The 15,696-nt window shown below is 46.3% G+C and overlaps 1 protein-coding gene and 1 non-coding gene across 20 annotated transcripts in view; one reads left to right on the top strand and one right to left on the bottom strand.

The window, feature by feature from the left end:
* The first annotated feature begins 3,943 nt into the window (after nucleotides 1–3,943).
* Nucleotides 3,944–15,696, top strand: part of MAP4K4 (mitogen-activated protein kinase kinase kinase kinase 4) — a 148,033-nt gene continuing 136,280 nt past the window's right edge. For all 19 annotated transcript variants that reach the window (XM_049784976.1, XM_049784980.1, XM_049784978.1 and 16 more), the window contains exons 1-2: nucleotides 3,944–4,090; nucleotides 4,470–4,535. In XM_049784976.1, coding sequence (XP_049640933.1) covers nucleotides 4,034–4,090; nucleotides 4,470–4,535 — 123 coding nt within the window. In that variant the 5' untranslated portion in view covers nucleotides 3,944–4,033. The remainder of the gene's footprint in view (nucleotides 4,091–4,469; nucleotides 4,536–15,696) is intronic.
* On the bottom strand, nucleotides 15,328–15,434 carry LOC126025274 (U6 spliceosomal RNA). The gene has a single exon (XR_007501306.1). It is a non-coding gene; the product is annotated as a U6 spliceosomal RNA (small nuclear RNA).

Genomic DNA, 15,696 nt, shown 5'->3' on the forward strand with positions numbered 1-15,696 from the left:
GAAAACTAATTTTGTACTAGCTCAAAACCGGTTTTCCATCAACACTCAGCCACTCCCATCCAACCGCAGAAGACTGAAGACTATCCTATTTTTGTTGTCTCATATCTGTTTATAGACCTAGTTTTGATCTTTTTTTTTTTTTTTTTTTTTTTTTTTTTAGGTGGGGAGGGTTGCCAAAGTTTGCTCAGGGGTTCAATATTTATTATTGGACAACTATGCTGGTAGTTCAATGCAAGGGCTCAGGATGCAATGCTGCCCAGTCCTTGAGGTACCAGGAATTATCTGGGCACTACTAGAAGTTTTCCCAGTGATGGTTGCAGACCATGTGGTGCCAGAGATTGAAGTAGTGTCATCTGCACACATACCTTAACCATTGTGCTATTTCTATTTCAAAGACCCCAAATCTTCAGAAAGTCTGCTGATATCTAAGATATCTAGTCTCTCTGGTCTCCAGGTCTTATTCCATGTTGGAGTAACCGGTTTTTATCCTATTTAGGTATTTTTTCTTTGCTTGTGCTTTTCACTCAATGGTCTGGAAGTATCTCTGGATTGGTCCCCTCCCTATCTGTTCTCCAGCCAATGTAGTAGTCCTTCTCTTCCCAATAAAGACTTTGGGTCAGAGATATTGCTTGTAGTTTCCATTCCACAGCTAGCTTGTCTGCCTGCTGGTAGCTAGTTGAATCTGTTTTATCTCCTTAACCTGTGTGGATTATTTCCTGTGTCAAGTGTTGCTTCTAGACCTGCCCAGGACAGGGAGATGAGACTTGCACTGCAATTCCAAACAGACTTAAGGCAGACCTGGTTGTGCTTAGGGCTTCCTTCTGGTTAGGTGCCCAGAAATCACTCTTAGCGGTGCTCAGAGAACCATATAGGGTGCTAGGAACTGAACCTAGGTTGGCTGCTTGCAAGGCTGTACTATCTCTGTAGTCTTGCTGCGCTATCTTCTAAAATGTTCTTACTTCCACATTCTGTCCAGTCAACAGGAGAAATGAGAATATTTATTTATATTGTGCTTCATTAAGGCTATTCAGAAGAAAAGAGATGGGTAGGGTGCTTACTTTCACATGGCTGACCTGGGTTTGACCCATGGCCCCCTATATGATCCCCAGAGCCCTGTCAGGAGTTAAGTCCTGAATACCACTGGGTGAGCTGCAAAGCAAAAACAAAAATAAGCTTAGTTTTGCCTCAAATATAGCATACTTTCTACTAGATCTGCATTGTACTCTTTTCTTCTTGGTAGAAATTCTAAGGCTTTGCTTTTGTAACCATCTACGAACTCCCATTTTCAGATGGTCAGAACTTTGAGAGATATGTTTCCCGAATCATTCTCATATCCTGGGAAATGGCTAAACAAGCAAACAATGTAATTAGTTCTCCAAGAACAGGAACTAGATTAAAAGCATGGTAACTGAAACAATGATGTCACAGGAAATAGCAGCTTGGGAGACATGGAAGAGTTAGAAGAAGCCTGTTGGGGAAAGAAGAAATGGTTTCTTGGTGGAGCTTGCAATGAAGGAGTGAATTTGGTTAGACTAAGAGGAAAGGGTTTTAGGGTGCTGGGTTCTGAGTTGATGTATGTGTTTAGCTGGATGGGAAGCTCTGGTGCTCCTGTGTCAGGTGGAGTGATAAACACCCACAAGTCACGTGACTTCCTTACATATCAATTTCCTGGCTGTAAAGCAGAAGAGAACCAACTACTAGGAATTCGGCAAAGAATGGTACTCATGAGGGTGACAGTGTGGCTCCAATTGGCACTACCAAGAATAAAGACTTCTAAAGTATTACTGATGGTGGATATAAATGGTCACAGTTCATATGCCTACAGGCCCAGCTCTTGAGTACATGTCTGTACTTATAGAGAAAAATGTCATTGCTATAAAAGAGAGCACAGTAATAATTTCCAGAGACAAAAGAAGTGATGGCTATGAGGACCAGTCCATGGGAGGAAGCTTGAACAAAGAGCTGTAAATAAAGTTAGGGAAGAGAAGGGTTTACTATGACAATAGTTGCTGGAACTGACCACTCTGGACAAAACTGGGTCCTGAAAGGAGATAAAGTGTTATACATGGCACCATTTCATTAACAATACTGTAAAACAGTGTCAAAAAGGGGGGGGTAAAATGCCATGTAAGGGAAACTGAGGACATTGGTAGTAGGAAATGTGCACTGGTAAAGTGTGGGTGTATCTTCTATGATTAAAACTCAATCATGAATAATATTGTATATACAGTGCTTAAAGTAACAATAAAATAAAAAAAGGAAAAATGCCATTGCTGTTGATAGATTTAAGAAATCAGTAAACAGCACTAGTAAATTCACAGAAACATTTTGGTTACTATGATTTTCCTAATAAATGGATTCCAAATGCTTAGGGATTACTTCTAGCTCTGCTCAGAGAACACATCACTTGTGGCAATGTTAAGGGTCTAATGCCCTACTGCTGAACTATCTCTCTGGCCACATAGCCTGTTGTTTGTTTGTTTGTTTGTTTGTTTAATAAAGTGTTGAGAATCTCACAGGTGGGCACTTTGCAGATAGGATGGAAAACTAAAAGAAAAACACAATGTTCTCAGAATGCTTGACATTTACCCCTTTTCACCTGAGAGCTGCCAGGACACTCAGGTTCATCATGGAGAAAGAATTCACTGTAGTACACTAGACATTTTACTGTTGCTAAATTTCTAGAGACTCCCCCAGATTTGGTTTGGCAGGCCTATAAATGGTCAGGACCCGCAGTTTAGGATTTAGACTGCAGCGTATTAGCTCTCTCCCCCAGTGACCCTGGTGCAGGCATCACAGGAATGTCTTGCACTAGCTTGGGAAAACATTAAAACTTAAGAAAGCTTCTACCCAACACACGCTTCTTCTGTACAATCGCAAAGTTAGAAAACTTGAGAAAAACCTTTGATAGACACTAGGGCAGAGTGCAGGTAGCAGGTTAGGGCAGTGCCCCAGCATCACACTGAAGGACCCACCCCAACACACACACACACACACACACACACACACACACACACACACACACACACACACACACACACACACACACACACACACACACACCATATCCCTCCACCCAGTCCCTCAAAGAAGTAACAGTAACTCAGACATAATCCAGGGCATTTGTACTTTGGTTTCTTATACTGAAAATGACTGGATATTGCTTATTAATGAGAAAAGAGGAGAAAGATGGGAATATGATCCAAAGCGGTTCAATAAAGCATGGGAGCCAGAGCAGACCAAAATTTCTGGAGAAATCCTTAAGACGGTCCACTCGGGCCAACAACAACCTGTGCCAGGCCAGGACGGTCCAAACTTCCCCAGGGTCAGGCAGCAGGGCTCCGAGAGTGCCCGAGACTCCCGCGCAGGGTGCAACGCCGCAGAAGGCCCTGCTGTCAACTTGGGTCTGCAGGAAGAGCCTCTGGGACCGCCGAGGGGCCCCCACGAATCCTATGGGGGGGCTAATGACGGCTTTCTGGAGCGGGAGGCTGCAGATCTCGGGCCTCCAAGGAAGCGAAGGCGTGCACGGAGGCCTGCAACTCGCGGCGGGGCTGCATGCACCCCGAGGCCCGCGTCCTGCGTCTCCGGGGTCTCCGGCCGCCCGGCGGCCACCCCGACCCGGCCCGGGCGTGCTCGGCTTCCGCCGCTCCTTCCTTCCTGCCGGCGGCGGCGCGCGGGCGCCGGGGCTTCCCGAAGAGCGCGAGTCTCCTCCCCCGGGCCCCGCCCCGGCCCGCCCATCTTTGTCTCGGCCGCGCTCGGCGCTCACTGTCGGGGCGAGCCGGGCCTGGTCGGCCGGAGCGGGCGTGGGCGCGGCGGGCGCGACGGAGCGAGTGGAGCGGGCCCGACCATGGTGTGAGCGTCCGCCCGCACGCGCCCCCCGGAGCCCGCCCGTGCGCGCCTTGGCCTCCCGCTGCCCGCGGAGCAGACGCGCCCGTCGGCGGCCCGGCCCGGCCCGGCTCGGCTGGGCCCGCGCGCTGGGGCGCAACACGGCGACAGTTCTCGGGCGTCTCCGGCTTCGGGGCGCGGAGGGAAGATGGCGAACGACTCCCCGGCCAAGAGCTTGGTGGACATCGACCTCTCCTCCTTGCGGGTGCGTGGGTGCAGGGGATGCGCCCGGAGCGCTCGCATCCTGGGGAGGGGGCTTGGGGGTGCGCGTGGACACGGGGGTCTGCGGGGGCCACTGGGCTCGCTCTAGGGTCGCGGGGCGGTGGGAACCTTCGGGGTGCGGGGGCTCCGCGGGTTTGCAAGACGCGAGGGTTTGGGGGGCCGCGCCCTGGCGCACCCGGCGCCCCTTTGTCTGCTGCGCCGCGCCGGCCACTTCGGGGCGCGACCCTCCTCCGCGGTCCTCCGTGCACCCTAGAGCACCCCCACCCTCTCCGAGCGCCCCCATCGGGCCGAGTCGGGTCCTGCGGTGCCCCCCTCCCCCAGTCAGGCCTGCCCTCACCCCCTCTTCCCTCCTCCCTCTGCAGGACCCCGCAGGGATCTTCGAGCTGGTGGAGGTGGTCGGCAATGGCACCTATGGACAAGTCTACAAGGTGGGTTGTTGGGGTCTGTTGGGCGTGGTGGGGTCCACTGGTTGGGGGGGGGGTTCGCCTCCAGCTGGGAAGCCTGGGCCTTTGTTGTTTCTCTGCGCTCGAGACTGCCAGCTTGGTGCCCATCCCACCCAGCTCCGACGTGGCCAAGCCTCCCTAATCAAGGCTGTCCAAAAAACACTGCCCGGTCCCCATCTAACTCTGGTGGCCAGTGCTCCTGGACCACGTGTGACCTCCCTGTCTCGCATCTTGTTGTGGACACGGGGGGGCCACTGGGAGAGCTTGTATCTGGGCCGATGGAGCTGAAGCTGCACTGTGTGAGGCTTAGAGAATCTGGATTCCAGGAATAACCTGTTTGACAGGTGTGTTATTGGAACAGAAGTGAACGTGAATGGGAACGGGGTGGGGAGCGCACTCACCTGGGCTCCCCTCTAAGTGTAAACCACCGGAGAATAATCTGGGGACAGACTGCCCACTGGGGCACCGAGAGAGGCAAATCCAGGGGCCTTTGATCCAGGCTATCATCTAGAGCTAATGAAAGAGCTGCAGGCCTCAAACATCTGACACAGAGGAAAGAGAATCTGTGGGATAGATTCACCCATGTCCCCATCTTCCCATTTGTTTCTTCTTGCTAAATGACTTTGGAGAGTTATTTTGCCTTGGGGGTGGGGACATGGGTGGGCTTCAAGAAAATCCAGGAATGAGGCTTTGCCCACTGTGAAATATTGCCATTGTGTCTGGTTACTAGTGAAGGCGGTGGGAACCCAGTGAGGAGGGTTTCTTAGGCCTGAGCCAGAGTGGATTCCATTGTCTCTGCCGGCTCCATCTCAGCACGAGTCTCCCCCAGCCAGACCTTGAGCCTGTGTGCTTAGGGGAGCTGTAGTCAATCAGCATGTGTTTTTCTGGCTAACTGTTGGGGCCAGGGCCAGTTTTGAATTTGAAAGGGAGCCCTGTTTGCCCTGTTCACGCTGTCCTGCTGGGTTGGGAGGCCTTTGGAAAAGTTTGGGTAGATTTGTGTCCAGCTCTAGCAGTGGCCTGGTAACTGGCCTGGGGACAGTTTCCTGCCCCACAACTGTCAGTCTTGTCTGGCCAATGTTCCCCACCTTATCTTAGGCGGGAGTGTGCTCTTCCAAGTGAATTAGCCCGAGCTTGTTTTTGACCTGCTTACACAGTACTTGGGTTATTTGAAGCTTATTTGGGGGGTCAGCATGGACATGAGTGAAGGGCAGTGAAATGAAAGTCAGTTAGAAACCAACAGTCTGTTTTTAAACCAAAAGAAATAAGAAATCTGAGTGTGTGCACAGTGGTTTTAAGAAGGAGCTCTTCGTGATAACAGTTTGTATAAGTTCAGTGTGAAGTTCACTCCCTCCCCAGTTCTTTGATTCTGTCCCTTCTTTTCTCCCAAGTGTTTGAAATGCATTTGCTGAGCACTCCCAAGTAGAAATATTTGGTCAGAGGCAGTGTTTGGACTCCAAAGTCTTTATAGTGGAGGAAAAATTCTCAAATTGTGCAAGCCAGAAAAATTAAGAATTGTGAAAAAGTGCGTGTGGTTTCAGACCAAACCCTGAAATTTTGTTCACTAGTTTTTTTTAAATGATCATGTAGATTTTCAAACACTAGGAGAGATCAGATCACTGATTTGTTCAATACATTCTTCCTTGCCCCATTTTAATACAGTGAGACCATTTCACTCCTGAGCAAGCGCGATAATTCTTATTTCCACATCATCACAATGCCACTTTCATACCTGGAAACTTATTCTTGAATGTAAATTATTCAGTGTTACCATTTTCCTCGTGTCGCGTACATGTCGTATAAAGTTCTTTAATCTTAGAACTGGTCCTGAGATGTTCAGTCATTGACATGCTGGGGATTGATATTAGTCTTCTATTTTCTTCTTGCTCTAAACACAGTTTCTATAGACATTTACTTTTCTTGTAGGATTTTGTGCAGGATTCTTTGTTGACGTGTGTTTGTTTTAAGGAGGGTGAGCTGACCATTATAGATAGCATTTGTTTATTGATGCTAACATTTGTTGCTGTGAATAGTATAAGAGTTTGGATATTATTTGTGGTTAACTTGTTATTTACAAAGTAAAGGGTACTGTAGGGTTTGCATGTCATTTTGGGGTTTTGATTTTGTTTTTATAGAGGCTTCTCTGGCGGTGCTGGCCAGGATGAAGCCTAGGGGCTACACTTTAATAGTCTTGGGGTGTGGGCATCTGGCTCTACTTGCCAGTGCTCTGGAGACTAGGCCACGGTGTGGTAGGGTCACTAGGAAGGAGGCATTTGCACAGCCCTCTGTGCTGTCTGCCGGCTGATCCTTTGTACCTTCAACATTTCAGATAATTTTTCCCCTTCAGTGTAGTGCCAGTTGGTGTTCCATGAGCACATGGTGGGTGCTGTTCCAGAAGAACTTGACCTAGGAGAAGGGAGCTCTTACATTAGAGGGAGCTGTGTCATATGCATTACATGAAATATAATATATATTACAGACACAGGGGAGGTAGCTTTCCAGGGAGCGTGGGTCCCAAGTACTCTGCAGGACAGGTCTGGGGACTTGTGGATGGGAACTGGGAGCACTTAGATATGAGCTTCTGTGCCAGGAAGGATGCCCGGATATGTTCCCTGCCAGCCACCATGCAGTCTCCAGCTCCCTGCACTTTGCAGAAGGAGAGGGAAGGGTGAGTGCAGCAGAAGGGCTGAAGTACCTTGCGGATGGCCAAAACAGGAGAGGTTGTTTGGGCCTGGTTTGAGGAGGGAACTTGTTTTATGAGCACAGAGAGCCACTGGCAGTTTTTTTTTTAGGACTGGGTCCCTCCAGGGAGTGGGTCCTGCTCTCTGGCATTTCAGCTAGAGCAGGCTGGTGGCCGACTCAGTTGGCTCACTGGCTCATAGAGTGTGTCACTGACCCAAAGAGTGTGTCACTGACCGCAGAGAGCCAGTAGGGTGCTGGTGTCAGTTCTTGGGCAGGGCTCCTACCTAGCTAATCGCCTTGTGAAGGCACTCATTCTCTGGCAGGCTTCTGAGTGGGTGCGCTGCCCCTGGTTTAGAGGAGCCTTTTGAGGTTGGTATGTGTGAAAGTGCTGGAAATTACTTTCAGTTGCTCATCATAAAAATAGATGTCTGGCTTTTTAAAAAAATCACTTGTTTTAACATTTCAGACTGAGTATTCAAACTTTTGTGAGGGGTTCTCTAAATGTTAATTTTGAGTGGAGGGTTTCCTGACCTCTCCATTGAGGCAGGGTTGATTTTGTACAAGTCAGTAGCTTCCTTAGGAGAAGGGCAAGCTATTGAGTGGCATGTCCAGACTTGTTCTGTGACACAGTTCCTCCTGCAGGGAGGTTTCTGGATGTGGATAAGGTAGGAAGCCAGTCCTATTGAACATTCATTTGTAACTCCCTTAAAACACAACTCCAGACTTCAAAGTCTCTTAGGCAGTATCTAGATCAGGAACAGTTAAGGGCTTCCACTGTTTCTGCTTAATCTTTTACTGCTTAACATTTTGTACTAAATATTTGGTCATTTGCATAGTTGCAAATTTGTATTTTGCCTCCTTCCCTCTTAACTTCTTCTGTCATAGTTATATTTCTATGACTGAAATAATATGGGGGTTATACTGAGGTGCATTGTTGCTGTTTGAATCTCTGAATTTGTGGACTGCTTCCGGAAGAGCAAGCAGCCAGTTTGTGCTGGATTGAATGAGCTGCTAAGACTAGGATTAATCCTCCTAAGAAGTCTCTGGAGGCAGGGTGTCGCTCAATGGTAGCACACTTACTTTGCATGGATGACACCCTGGTTTCCTGCATAATACTGTAAAAATTTACATTTGTTTGATGATGGTGAATAGTAGCTTGAACCAAAACTAGCATTTTAAACACCGAGGTTTTCTGTCTATTGTTTAAAGCTCCTGGTGCCTAAGCTGCTTATCTTCACCTTTTGTTTTTCTGTTTTCCAGTCATTAAAGAGGTTGGCAGACACTGGAGGCCTCTGAGACTAATTGCACAAGTGTCAGGTGCTGAGGCAGATATGTTGAGTCAAGGGTGGCCTGGTCTATGATCTGGGCAGGCCCCGCCTGTGGCCGGCTGTGTGGCCTTGACTTGGTCACATGCAAGGAGTTATTTCACACTAAGCTCTCAAAACAAACTCCTGGGAGTCAGTAATCAGTTTTAATGTTGGAATGATTTTAGGTAGGTCACCCCTTTACCTTTTAAAAGCAGTGTCTTACCGTCAAACTGAGGTGAGTGCCCTGCCTCTCACCCCCAAAAAGTTAAGTCTGTGTAAAAAAAAACATTTATCTTATAATACATATTATTTGCAAGTTATCCTGTAAAGTGCTTGCAAGTAATTTCTAGGAACTAAGTTACTATAGAGTAACTACTTGTACTGCTTACATGATATTGTTATTTGAACTGCCACTGGTTAAATTGATTTCTCACCCTATGAAGCGGAATTGCCAGTATTAGAAAGTTGTTAGGTTTAGGGGTACAGGGAGTGCTCAGTGTCACAATATACACCTAGAGTGTGCAAGACCCTGAGATTGACCCTGAACACTCATGGGCTTCTGAGCATTGATGAAGTTCCTGAGTTCTTCCAGGCCCGAAGCCGAGGGCCTTCTTAGTGCCACCTGCCTCCCCATGCAACCTGGTGTGATCCTTGTTAAAGAGACATAGTGGAGACAATGTTGGTGTCTTCAGTGATCTGGGGATAGTTGCTTGGTTTTGAGGAGGGTGTGGCTCCTTAGTTAATTTGGTGGAAAAAATGTTGCTGTAATAACTTTAATAACTGTTTTCCTTTAACAGCAACAAAGACTTGAATCCAGGTTGGTATGTTTTGGGGGCATATGGGAAGATATCTAGGGAGAGAGCAGATGCAGGCACTTGGCAGGGTGGTGCTGCCAACAGGGTGAGTGTGCAGTATTCTGGGGCTGACCAGAGACCAACACCATCTTCCCAGGGCAGCTGGCTTAGGCCTCACAGTCTGATGGTCTACTTGAGGGGGGCAGTTCCTGGGAAAGTCCTGAGCTAGGAGGCACATACAGGTCTATAAGGGTGACACCCAAGAAACTCTGGTGTTTATCATTCATGGCATCATGAGGATATTAGGACATAGTAGGGGAGACTAGAACAGGTGCAAAGCTGTGAGTGGTCTGAGCCAAGGCCAGGCCTTGTTTGGAGGACTTGGCTGGACCCTGCTATGCTTGTTACCATGGGCCCCATCTGGAACAAAGTAGGCTCGCATTTACCCAGGGGCCATGGGAAAGAGGCCTGGCCCCTGGTAAGTGCCAGGGACTAGGTGCTAATCACCAATGACTTTCAACCCATCTGCACTTGAATACAGTGCACGGGCTTGAGCCCCTTGAGAATGCTCTGTGCTTCAGAACTTCTGTGCACTGAAATGCAGTAGGAGAAAGTGAAATGAAAAAGTAGACACAGTAACAGGTTGTTCTTGAAATCAAAAGACACTTGACCTTTCAGATTACTGGGAAAGTTTGCGTTTGGCCTCATCTGTTACTACTCTCCTGAAAAGTACTTGTGGTTCATCTATGGTCCTGAGTTTGTGACGGGGCCTATGCCTAGGTGTAAGAGCAGCCCCTACCATCAAGGTTTGCACGGTATCTTCCAGTTACCTGTGTGCTCAGCCAACTGACCACATTCTGGGTGACACTGAGCTGGGGGGCCTGAATATATGCAGTGTGCTCTTGGTGGGATTTTTGTTCAATTTATTGCATATAAGTTCAGGAAATGGTGCTGCTAATGGACTTTGTTCCTGTTAATGACTCCTCTGCCTGTGAAAGTAGGAACCAGCCTCTGATGCTTGGATTTTGTGCTCTTGAGAAATTCCTCTGATATGGGACCAGTGTCACTATTTCAGAAATGACTAATGAAAAAGTACTTACTAGATTTCTTAGAGTGTGTGTGTGTGTGTGTGTGTGTGTGTGTGTGACTAATGAAAAAGTACTTACTCGATTGCTTAATGTGTGTGTGTGTTACATGTAGCTGTGCTTGGGGCTTATTCCTTTCATTATTTTTTGGGACAGGTATTCCCCAGTGGTCCTGAGTCTGACAGATCCATGGCACTGTGAAGTGTCTAAACTCACCTAGAAGTGGGAACATTGGGCCACACTTGTCTGTACTCCAGTGCCTTTGAGCTGCCTCTCTGGCCCCTGATCTTAGAGGTTTTGGTTAGCTTCTTACATAGTTGGGAACTACTGGTACAGAGCTGCAGTCATCAAGGTGTTACTTGCACTTGCCCCTCAAGTGAGTGACTCTACCAGTATGTTGAAATAATTGTCATTTCTTTTGTCTCTGCTGTGTGATTACTGTTAAGACAGGCAGGCCAGTACACTTACGTTCTCAAACATTCTTCATTCTGTCGACATCATTGAGTCTTTATGCTCTTGTCCTACTGTGCCCTCAAATGACTTAAAAATGAAGGTTTTAATCCACAGTTTCCCCAAACACTGAAATCATACCATGTGATGTAGTATTTCTGGTTCTTGATCGATTCTCCTTTGTTTTCCCTCTTGTGGTCAGTCCCTCTGCTGGCAGGATGGAGTTGCCTCCATCCTGGATCTGGCACTTCAGCATTGTCCTGGATGCCAGGGTCTTGTTTGGTTTACACCTGCATTTCCCCAACGCATTTCTGCAGTGCCTTCCTAAAGGATGCAGGGCTCCAGAGGTCTTATGGCCTTGGAGGAGTGAAGAAGTCTTTCTTTTCTCTCTTCCTGGGAGCTGATGCTAGCAGGTAAAGATATTCTAGATCGAGTTATCCACTTTATCCTCTAGGAACAATGAGAACATGTCTCTTCTTTTGGAGAGGGACTTATTTGAAAGGTCTTTTGGGATGCTTTTAGGATGTTCTCTTTATCCCCATGCTTGTAGATTTTGAGTGTCATTACTGTTTCTAAGCTGTTGGCTAATTCTTTTCATCTGGAAATGCCCATACTTTGTGTTTTGGGAAGTTCACTTCTTATCTGTATTTGCTTGTTTGTAATGTCATGACAGTTGTTTTCTATGCAGCACCAGCTAAACTCAGAGCCTTGGACTGCTCAGGCCTTCGGAACCCCGTAGACCTTTTCTTGTTGGGGATCTTGTCTTAGCTGTTAGGATTATGGGGTATAGATAGCATAAGGCTCAGTCCATCTTCTAGGACCCCCTGCTTAAATGTCTTCAGGAACGAGAACCTGATATTCTATAGGTCTGAGGTGCTGTGGAATCATCAGACTGGGCGACCTGGAAACATCTGCTTTCTTGACTTTCACTCTGTGCTTGACCTTTTCACTTGCTACTCTGTAAGATTGCAGGGCAAGATTGTGTGGTAGATTGCCTCACTTTTGGGATCCTTGGAGGCACTTAAATTCAACAAGTTTCTTCTGTGAGGTGTTTCATCAGGTCATTCATCAGAAACTGAGACAATGGTTGTTTTATTTGTCTCTTGATTCTTTTGCTCACTTTTCACTATAGTAATTTAGTGGAGATAGACCTCTCCATCCCTGCGACTCAAATGCATCATATGAGAAAGTAGCCATAAGTTTGTCTTTGATTTTAAAAATCAAAATTTTACTCTTATATTTGCTTATCCTCATCCTGAAAAACAGCAAAAACTCAAAGGACAACAATAACCAGTGAAATGAAAACAGGAGTAAAGCAAAACCTTTGTGCTGGCCTCTGTGATGGTTCTGCATGTCAGAGGTGTAAGCTCAGGGAAATGAGAGTGAGGAGATGGAAGCAAAGCCAGATGCAAAGTGATGCTTTGTTAGAGATGACCTGGCTTGTTGCTTGAAACAAATTTGTAGAAGATAGAGAGGTTGGTGCATCAGGGACACACACACACACACACACACACACACACACACACACACACACACACACACACACTTTGCTTCCTTTGCTTCCTTGTTTTTTTTTTTTTTTGTTTGTTTAGATCATATACACACACACAAACACACACACACTTTGTTTCCTTGTTTTTTTTTTTTTTTTTTTTGTGTTTAGATCATACCCTGAGGTGGTTATAACTTACTCCTGGCTCTGTGCTTAGGTATGTTGGGGATTGAATACAGGTTGTCCACATGCAAGGCGAGTGCTTTACCTGCTGTACTGTTGCTCTGGTTCACATCAGATTTTTAAAAGCAGTTACTGAGGCATTTGTATGAAGATATTCACCAATCCTGGAATTTGTAAATTAGCAATAGAAACTTAAAGCATCCTAACAAGATAAGGCAGGCCTTGCCCTATATGACCCCTTGTCATGTCAGTCACCTCTGGGAGCTGTTGGCTTATTTCCTTCATCTGAAAATTTGCCTCTTGTTTATGTTTTGTGAGAGTGGGATAGTGGGCATTGTGTGGCCTCGTATGTGGCTCCTTCCACATCGTATAATGTTTGTAAGCTCTGGGCAAAGAGCAATGTGGAGCTTCTCCCTTTTCCTGTCCATGGCACCCCAGACGATGACATGCTTGTATGGTCCTCTCAGCACATGATGGCCATTGCCTTGACCCTAATTTTTGGACTGTTGTAACTCACATGCTGAGGATGCCCTTTACATCAGAGGTGCTGCATCCATACTTGGAATCTCCATGGACGATGCATGTATGAACTTGTGTGTCTTTTTTTTAGACCCAGACCCGTCCCTTTCTGGTGAGCCTGGCCACCTGGCTACTACTTTTTGGAGCCTTTACTAGCCTGCCCATTAGTCATCCCTGTGACTGTCACTTTTCGAACAGAGTGAAGGGTCGTATCATTCACAGTGAGGATGACTTTTCACCATTACTGAAGTCATTACTCTTAGGAACGAGGCCAAACCAGTTTTTCCATCTGTTCCCCCCCCCCCCCCCTCCCCCCCCCCCTCCCGGCCCCTGGGGAATGGATTCTGTCTGTCCTGTAATATAATAGATTGGCTTTTGCCATATGATGCTTAAGGTGGGAGTTTTCCTTACCTAAGCAGAAGCTGTTTACTTCAGGATTTAAAAAACAAAATCAATTATTTTTAATCACTAGTGAAGTTACATGGGAAAAGAACTCATTTGCAGGGGCTGGAGTGATAGCACAGCAGCAAGGATGGACCCTGGTTCGATTCTTAGCATCCAATATAGTCCCTGAGTCTGCCAGGAGCGATTTCTGAGTGAAGAACCAGCCAGTAGTAACCCCTGAGCGCCGCTGGGTGTGGCCCCAAAACAAACACACAAACAAAACTCATTTGCTTTAAGTACATTTTCTAGAATATTTGAATTATCTTTGAATTACCTTTAGGATTTTGTTTTCCCATTAGAGACTTCATCATCTTTACTGTTGGTATAAATTTTGAAAATTCTTGTCCTTGAGAACTTGACTTCCCTCTGGTCCTGACAGTAACTGAACTCTGATGAGCAAAGAGAGACCCACTCTGCTTTTCCTACCCTCTTTATGTAATTGCTGGTTGCTTTTGACTTTGATTTTGATCTCTTGACTTTGAGTTAGGAGTTAAGACTGTACTTTTCTGGGAATTTCAGGATGTGATTTACTGGGAAATCCCAGGCTTTGGTGTTTAGGATTACCTGAGGCTGAGGGCTTGCCTTTAAGTGATGCATACTCCTGGGGCCTCATTCAGTTCTTGGGACACTCCCTCGGATGCCTGCTTACTTCTGGGCCACATTCTGTAGGTGCTCATTCAATTTGGGTTACTCAAGGCGATGCATACTCACTTCTTGGGCTGTACAGAACTGTGAGCGCTGAGGTCTCTCAGTTTTTGTGTGACTCAATGGGCTTTCATTTTTTTAAATCTATTTTATTATTATTATATATTTGATCTATTTTTTATCTATTTTATCTATTTGTGTGACTCAATGGGCTTTCATTTTTATCTATTTTATTATTACTATCTATTATCTATTTCATCTATTATTTATCTATTTTTTTTTTTTTTTTTTTGGTTTTTGGGTCACACCCGGCAGTGCTCAGGGGTTACTCCTGGCTCCACGCTCAGAAATCACTCCTGGCAGGCTCAGGGGACCATATGGGATGCCGGGATTTGAACCGATGACCTTCTGCATGAAAGGCTAACGCCTTACCTCCATGCTATCTCTCCGGCCCCTATTTATCTATTTTTTAATCTATTTTTCTATTTGCTCGTATTGGGAAGTTTTGAAGAGGGCTGGGGATCCTGCCTGGGATTTGCATTGTGCTTCAGGTCTTTGAGTTGGTCCCAGTCTTGATGCTTTCTTGTTTGAAAGATTGTTGCAGAATGTAGATTTCTAGATGAATTTTTTTTGTTTTTGTTTTTTGGGGCCACATTTAGCAGTGATCTGGGTTTCTTCTTGACTCTACACAGGGATCATTCCTGGTGTGCTCAGAAATTATAATGGGATGGTGGAGTATCAAACCTGGGCCAGCCACATTCAGGGCAAACACCTGGCCTGCTCTGCTGTCTCTCTGTATCTGCCCTGTCTTTATTTGAATGAGTTTCTTGTGCTATGCAAAGCCCTTTAGTTTGGTGTCACTCCATTTGTTTATTTTCCTTGCCAGTGGAGTAAAAATTTTGATTGCCCCTCTGAGATCTGTATGCTGGAGAGATAACTGTTTATGTTTTCCTGAATGCGTGGGTTCCAGTTTACTCTCAAGGTCTCTAAATTCATTTTGACTTGGGTTTTTATGTTTTGGGGAAGATCTGAGGGTTTGCTTCCAGGCTCCCTATTCTATTCCATGGCTTTGAAAATGAAATAAAAATTCTAGTGTCCCTGTGTCACAGTAGCTTCATGTATATTTAAGGTCAGAGAATGCAAAGCTGCTCACTTTTTCCCCTTTCAAAATTGCTTTGGGTGTTTCCAGGGAATTTCATGTCATTGCGTGTCATCCTTCAACAGGGGCCATGCTAATATTCTCTGTATCATTCCAATTTTAGTCTATGTGCTAACAAAGTGAGCACAAAGCTTTCGTATATGGGAATTGAACCAGGACCGTGGCACTGAAAGTGCCATATCCTAGCCACTAGACCACCAGGCAGTGCTCTATACAGATTTTAATAGTGTTTGTTTTTAGTCCTTGAAAATGTCATTTCAAATTTGGGGCTAGGCTTTGGAGTAGGCTTTAGTTATCCTTGGCGGTATTCAGGGTCTGACCTTCATAGGGTCTGCTCAGGAGTGACACTGGCAATGCGTTGAGGCACTGGATATGGTATCAGGCATCAG

The sequence above is a fragment of the Suncus etruscus genome, chromosome 12, assembly GCF_024139225.1.
Source record: "Suncus etruscus isolate mSunEtr1 chromosome 12, mSunEtr1.pri.cur, whole genome shotgun sequence".
Classification (NCBI taxonomy): domain Eukaryota; kingdom Metazoa; phylum Chordata; class Mammalia; order Eulipotyphla; family Soricidae; genus Suncus; species Suncus etruscus.